Below are 7,849 nucleotides of genomic sequence, written 5' to 3' on the forward strand. Positions count from 1 at the left end.
GCCGCAGCCGAACTCTGGCGCGGCCCTGTTCAACGGGATGGAGTGAGAACGGAGGCGCCACTTTTCATTTCTGTAGAGACAGTCTTGACGACAGTCTTAAAAGATGGTGATCCACCGAAAAAAGGCTGGGCCAAATTAAAGGAGGCAAGGGGCCGGAGGGAAGTATTGTCCAGCCCCACACAGGACAGCACGATAGGTTCACTGTAAAAAAAAATTAATACAAAAACCTGTAGTTTGGATACGCAGTTTTATCAGCATCCATGCTACAAAAAATTGTATCCTTTCGGATCCAAAAATTAATTTTTGACATGGATACGAAAGTTTGTATCCATTGATACAGAAAATAATTTGATGGTAAGGGCAGTGATGGGCAGTGTGTAACATATTTTGGAATTTGGATATATAAGTCAAACCATGAACAAATTTTAGGTAAATCGGGCTCAAAAGAATAAATTGGACCTTTACTAAACATAAAAGTTGCTCGGATGTATAACTAGGTGCATTCCTGCACTGAACAGCTACTGAGCAGCACTGAGTGGTCTGAACAGGACGCACGACGGACGGCGATGGTCGGGCCTGCGGCCCGACCAGTTCAGTCACGCGGTTTGCTGAAGAACATAATCAAAGATGTAGCGGACCTTCGGCCCGCTAAAACCCGTCGTCTCTAAGACTTGCCCTGTTGACATAGGAATGCGATGTAACAGTGAAACACCGTGAGCCTTTTACTTAGAAAACTTTTTTTGGGTGGGGGGAGGAGGGGGGGGAGAGTTTCTTTCCTATTTTGCGATTTAAGGCCTTCTTCTACGTCGAGAAGGAGCGCCTGCCAGTCCCCGGGCCAACCCGCCAGCCTCCTCCGCCAGCGATCGACAGAGTGCACGCGTCCCGCCCCCTCTGGCCCGTCAAGGACCCGGTAATCCGATCACCGCTGACACTTCGCCCGCAATCGACCATCCTGACCCTCCGCCTCAGGTCTTGCCCGCAATCGACCATCCGCCAAATGGTCAGGCCGCAGGCCCGACCATCGCCGCCGGCAGGCCAAGCAAGCAGGCCCGGCCCCTGCCGAACGGAGCGAAGCGCACTGCAAAATGCTTGCAAAGAATAGGTTCAAAGACAGGCGCGCCTGCTTGTTTTCACAGTGGTGATAAGGATTACCACGCTATCGCGACGTAACCGCATGAGACAAGAGGTCGCGAGCATTTTTCAAACTGTTGCGTAACCTTGCGAAGAAAATACTATGCAACTTTTTCATAATAAGAGCAAATACAAGAAACCATTCCGGTAAAGCTAAAATGCAGCAGAATGCGGGGAAGAATAAAACGGAAATCGCCATGCTTTAGCAAGGTGACTTCCGTTTTCTTGTTCCTCGCATTCATCTGCATTTCAGCTTTACCGGAATGGTTTCTTGTATTTTCTCTTATTATGGAAAAGTTGCATGGTATTTTCTTCGCAAGGTTACGCAACAGTTTGACAAATGTTTCAACGTAGCTTCGGCCGGTTACGAGATAGCAGGAAAAAGTGCTCAAATTTGTATGAGATCAAATGGCCCCACTAAAATTCGACCGAGGTGCTTGCCACCAAATTTTAGACCGATATTCAATTAAACGCCGATTTTACAGATTTCTTAACTTTCATGGGAATTTGTTTTTCCATGGAGTTAAGACCAACACCATGGCGAAAGACACACCATGGTAGCATATGCAATATTTCTACGATACGTCCCATGAAAAGCTAGTTCCGACCCCATGGTGACATAAATTTCCATAGAGGGCCAAGCCGCTTCCTCATGGAAAAGAGGCTCCACATGGAAAGTGAGCAGCCACACATGGAAAACGGTTCTTCTGCCATGGAATAGTGTTCATGGAATTCCATGTAGCGCATGGGATTTTAGGACTGGGTTACAAGATACATTGTAGAGAGGGGGCCCGCGTAGCCGCAGTCGTTCAGAGGCAGGCGCGGAATGGCGTGACGCGGGTTCGACTCCTGCCCGTGGCATCAGAATGTGCATTTTTCGATATTGACCTCGCGTCCGCGAACACGCTTACCGTGTAGCGCCGTTACCGCAAGTTTGGTCATCGCTGGCTCTCAAAAACGCTTTTTCGGAATCGGACAGTATTTTGAGAATCAACACGGAAAAAAAGAATTAGTCCTCACAACTAACAAATAAACTGATTTGGGGATAGCTAATCCCAAATTTGCTGTGGCAGCTAATAGTTGGTTGCCACAGCCAAGATTTAGTTGCCACAGCGAAGCTGTCGCTGCAGGAGCCAATAGGTTCGTTCTCACAACTAATTGGGTGTTTCGCTGGCAGAACGAACCTATTGGCTCCTGCAGCGAAAGCTTCGCTTTGGCAATTCACTCTTGTCTGTGGCAACCAACTATTAGCTGCCACAGCGAATTTCTTGTCTATCCCAAAATTAGCTAATTTATTAGTTGTGACAACTAGTTCTTTTTTTTCCGTGAATCGTCGACTTGGTATAATTCATCGACGAGCAAGTATGGGGTGTCATGAATTTACAAGATATTTAACAAGTTTTGGTACAAAATACATGGTAAATTTCAGGGGTCCGTAACTTAACATGAAACTCCCCTTTAGCGGTACGTTATCCGTTAAAGTTATAACTTATAACTTGTGACCATACAATGAAACGTTAAGAGTTATAACTCATCACTTGTAACCATACCATGAAACGTTAAGAGTTAGACTCAAAATGCCGGAACATGCTCCAACTAGCATCAGAATAATTTTTGACGACCCATAACTTTAACTTTTATTGCAAATTGTTAGACGTTACGTTATATAACTAACGCATAACACTAATGCGTTACTCGTTAATTTATATAACTAACGCATAACGCTAATGCGTTAAGTTACGGACCCCTGGTAAATTTATGACTTTTTTTTCAAGTTCCGCAGCTGTTAGGAGTGTTGTCTGTAGTGTGTGTTGGGCGTCAAGGGTTGGCAGAAATCATGTAGAGCTTCGGCCTAAGGGTTTGTCGTCCCCCCTCCCCCCTCCGTAACATTTCGAGCCCGTGCTTGTCTCCTGCAAGCCAAGCGGGCGCAGAGGCAGCGCCTTTAATAAGGCTGGCCAGTCGGTTGAGCGGCAGGCATTCGAGGCGGAGAGGACAGTCGCTCTCACGGACCCGCCGCGTCACTATCCCACCATGGTCGCGCCAACACTCCCGGCGACCGTCATCGCACTCGTGATAATCGGCGCAGCCTTGCCGCCTGTTGTGCCATTCAGAGTGCTCGGTCTGTTCCCCTTCCAGGGCCACAGTCACAACATTATGTCCAAGGTCAGTAGCAGGGCAACAAGCAGGATTGCCCTTCCGCGAAACGAAGTTGCCCAGCTTCACCTCGCTCCGCACGCAGGCAACTCCGTTCGGCAGTGCCCGGCCTGCCTGCGGCGTTGGGTCGTATAAGTCACTATATACCGGGTGGCTGATTAATCCCGCTCACTTCTGTATTTATGTTGTACCGCACGCACGAGTCAGGGCGGGTTGCCTACTCGCTCGGCCCATAAGGCGCCGTGGACCGGGGCGATAAGACAAGCCCGCCTGAACTCATGCGTGCGGTGCAGCATAAATACAAAAGTGAGCGGGGTTAAGGGGGCAGACCTGTGAAATACGAGGGTCGAGTTTGGCAGATATTTCATTTTTAAAAATCTACCAATCGCAGCGTTATAAGGGAGGTTTTCAAAATAAGCGACATATTTGGCCTCCTAAAATCTCAACAAAAAATTATTTTTGAGAATTTTTTTTTTCGGGTGGGGTCTGTTTGGGCCTGTCCCCTGACCACATCCTGAAGATCAGAGCTCCCACTGCAGAATTCTCGAAAATGTAGGTAACACCCGTGTAAAATCGGTTGTACGGAAGTTACACAGCTGTGCGAAAGTTCCATAAGTACGGAAGTTACATTTTCATAAAATACAAAGTTACAATAAAAATTTGAGCATTCTACCTCAAACCGTCCTCGAGTTATCGTGCGAACAGACAGAGAGACAAACAAACAGACAGACGCGAAACTTTTTGATCATCACTGGAGTAATAGGCTTTGCTATCGCTCAGCCAATTACTAGGTAAATGTACGCCAGACCACGTCTCGCGTAACAGGCTTCGCGATATCTCACGAAACACTGTTACGCTGCGACGCGCCTGGCATACATCTACCTAGGCCTGCGGCGCTGACACCCGAGTCCGGCAAAATGCAGAGTTGTAGATAGGCCTTCGGCTCCAAAGACCACAAATTTTACCCCCAGGATTTTATTTGGACGAGTTGCCCTATCAGAGACCATCAATTATCTGAGAAAGAATATTACAATGATTTGGGGCGATTTGGGGTCTTTTTAGTGTGGAAATCGCCCTCTGGCGACTAAACGGTTAGAGATAGAGCCAAACGGTCAAAATTTTAGCCCGCAGGGTTCTACTTTGACGAGTTACGTGTTAGAAAGATGTAAGGAAAATGTTTTTTAAAAGTAATATTGAAGGTTTTTCGTTTTTGATTTTGTTGACAGGTCAATTTTTAAGCTAGAGGGCTCAAAATCAATACAGTTCTTGCTTTTTATGATACAAAGTTACACTAAAAATTTGAGCCTTCTAGCTCAAACCGTTCTCGAGTTATCGTGCTTACAGACAGACAGACAGACAGACAGACAAACAAACAACCAGACAGACGCGAAACTTTTTGATCATCACTGGAGTAATAGGCTTCGCTATCGCTCAGCCAATGAACATTCACATTTGATTCCGGACGTGCCATATTCAAAAGACGAAGGTCTGTTACACACTGCCCCTGTTACACAGTGCCCCACCCTACCTCACCTTACTTTTGGGTGTGATTTTCGAAAGTGGTTCGGAGATTTACCGTACCTGGCCACCGTAACAACGATGGTTACGTGGGCAAGCATAGGGAACGGGGTACGGAGCGCCATAACAGACTCCTTACTCAAAACGGAAACTTCCCGATCAAATTAGCGAGACTTGTTCCGTAACCTGGCTCCGTACCCACATTTTTTTTACATGGGCGCTTATGGGAACAGAGTCCTAACTCAAGGTACGGAGACGGAGATGCCGTAGGTTAAATAAACGTCATGGGCTACCGTGATTATTTTTTACAGTGAACGCGTTAAAAGTTACAACTTTGTTTGGCAAGTGTGTGTACAAATCTGCGACGTCGAGAAGAAAACATCGGCGTTAGAGATTGCGGCCCTTGGCTGGTGTTGGAGGATGCTAGCGCACCGACGGTCGCCGCTGTGGCAGCGGCAGCACATGGCACCAATGAGTCATATTCATGATGACTCACCTGTACCGCGTGCTGACGCATCGTATGTTCTTATCGGTGCACCGCCAGATGCTGAACTTGGGAATTCCACACCTTTACTGTTTATCAGTGTTGTCATCTAACAAAAGCACCCTCGAAGGCGATACGCTGTGCGACACGATCTTCAGGTCCGACCATCGACTTTTATATTAAACTGCTTATGGGAGGTTTTCAAAATAAGCGACATATTTGACCTCCTAAAATCTCAACAAAAAGTTATTTTTGAGAATTTTTTTTTCGGGTGGGGTCTGTTTCGGCCTGTCCTCTGACCACATCCTGAAGATACCAGAGCTCCCACTGCAGAATTCTCGAAAATGTAGGTAACACCCGTGTAAAATCGGTTGTACGGAAGTTACACAGCTGTGCGAAAGTTACATAAGTACGGAAGTTACATTTTCATAAAATACAAAGTTACAATAAAAATTTGAGCATTCTACCTCAAACCGTCCTCGAGTATTTTCATAAAATAGGCAGTTTCAAGCAGATCCTTGGTGATATGAGTACCGGACAAAATCAGATATTTTACGAGACATAAAATGTATGCTCAGACAAAAGGAATGATTTCTGTGCGACAAAAATTGGCGGAGCTACGTGCCGTACGGAATGTTACAGGTATGCTTTTAAAAACCCAGAATTTAACATTCAAACGCCTCTAGTTCACTTACCGTTTACATCTTGAAGCCGCCCATACTTAAAATCGACAGCTGTGATCTTACCGGAGACTGGGACACCAGTGCTGCCAATGTCTGTTGCCACAGGGACTACTCAGAGCGCAAACTTTTGAATTGGTCCTTCCCTTCCGTCACTCTGGAGGACATTTTTTGGGCTGCTGCCCTGACCAGTGTATTTGCGACAGTAGTTAGCGATTCGGATATGTTGCACAGAAAACATGGAGGAACGCGTAGGAGCTTCCGGATTTTCTCTCCGGCAAAGATTTTAGAAGATATAGCTGTCCAAAGTTAAGGTTTTAGCGCGGAGGACAGTACGGAAGTTACATTTTGAATACTTCCTAAGAAATTTCGATTACTTTCACCACTGACATTGCCTTTTTTTGTAGTAAAATTAAATTCGCCACCTTCCCCCGAATCAAATAAGCCAAACAGCATCGAAAACGACAGAAAAATAACGATTACGGCCAAAAGACACAAATATGTCGCTTATTTTGAAAACCTCCCATCAACGAAAGACCCTTTACATAAGAATGAATTGGGCTACAATTTGGCGTATGCACATACAATGCACACCTCCGGGAACCCGGTCTTCTTGGCCTCGAAGTGGACGGTTGCAACTCGTCGCCGCTCGTCGCACAGTGCGGCCGATCCGGGAAAAGGCGGACATAATGCTCCGCGCGGCGCCACCCAGGCCGCCCGGGACCCGTCGCTAGATTTGCGTTCTGAGGGTTTTATTTACCGTAGATTTCAATTTTGAAAGCATGTCTGAAGTAAAGGGTCATTTTCATTATTTTTGTGCAAAAATATGGTCGGTCCGAACGACAGGCCGCCATGACAGCGAGCATACACTGCCACAGTTATGTAGTCCGTATGGCTGAGGCCGCGGCTTGCCGCGGCTGTTCAGAGTCGGAATATGCCCTACGAAGTCTATGCTTTCGTCTCATATGCGCCACAAAACGGAAATCCACGGAATCGTTTTATAACTCAATTGAAAGACGGCACTTCCTACGCGGTTCACCCAAGTGCAGGCTCTCAGGAAATTGTAATTTACAATACTTAAATTTCTAGCACCAACATAATCTCATACAGAATTAAAAAGAGGAAGGTTTCAACTTTATCTAAGGCAAAGAGTTTGTTCGATTCCATGCCTGAGTTAACGAATAATCGCTTCGCAAAACAGTATAGGTTATGAGGCCCCGCGCGCCGTTTTCCTTGGCGGCAGAAGTGTCAAGTTTGAGGGCTCATAGAAATTGTTGTTGGGCATGGAAAAATATGAACCGAGTGGTTTAAGATAGTTTGAACATTGAAGATTAGGACTCCGCAAAGAAAAACACCATATTAGAGAATTGAAAATTCGAATTATGTCCGCTTTTTCCCGGATCGGCCGCACTGTGCGTCGTGGCGTGCATGATTTGGACCGAACAGATGGTCCTGCGGCACTGACAAAAATGGTCATTTACTCTTAAGAGATGCGGCTATCGCGTGACGAGAGCGTTTTTCGACATTACACTTCCAAGGCACCAAAAATGGGCCAAATGTGTTCAAATTTTGACCTTTTTTTTCACCAAAACTTTGACATTTTTTTTAAATATTAAAAATTAAAAATTTTAAAATCGCTCTCGTCATGCGATGCGATAGCCGCGTCTTTTTAGAGTAACTAACATTTTTTGCCATTGTCGCAGGTCCATCCGTTCGGTCCAAATCGTGCACGCCACGACGAGGTGCAACCGTCCACTTAGAGGACTAAAAGATCGGGTTCCCGGAGGTGTGTGCAGTATGTGCAAACGCCAAATTGTAGCCCAATTCATTCTTATGAAAAGGGTCTTTCGTTTATATTGCTGCGATTTGTAGTTTTTTTTAA

The 7,849-nt window shown here is 46.0% G+C and overlaps 1 protein-coding gene across 5 annotated transcripts in view; it reads left to right on the forward strand.

Moving 5' to 3' along the window:
• Window positions 1-3,070: 3,070 nt before the first annotated feature.
• The window catches only part of LOC113214964 (UDP-glucosyltransferase 2), a 33,303-nt gene continuing 28,524 nt past the window's right edge, over window positions 3,071-7,849 (forward strand). For 2 of the 5 annotated variants that reach the window (XM_052273210.1, XM_052273213.1), the window contains exon 1: window positions 3,082-3,294. In XM_052273210.1, the coding sequence (XP_052129170.1) occupies window positions 3,163-3,294 (132 nt within the window). In that variant the 5' untranslated portion in view covers window positions 3,082-3,162. Of the gene's footprint in view, window positions 3,295-7,849 lie in introns of all 5 variants that reach the window. The other 3 variants (XM_052273211.1, XM_052273212.1, XM_052273214.1) reach the window with 3 other exon arrangements.

Source organism: Frankliniella occidentalis, unplaced genomic scaffold (genome assembly GCF_000697945.3).
Source record: "Frankliniella occidentalis isolate FOCC.00 unplaced genomic scaffold, Focc_3.1 Scaffold254, whole genome shotgun sequence".
Lineage (NCBI taxonomy): Eukaryota > Metazoa > Arthropoda > Insecta > Thysanoptera > Thripidae > Frankliniella > Frankliniella occidentalis.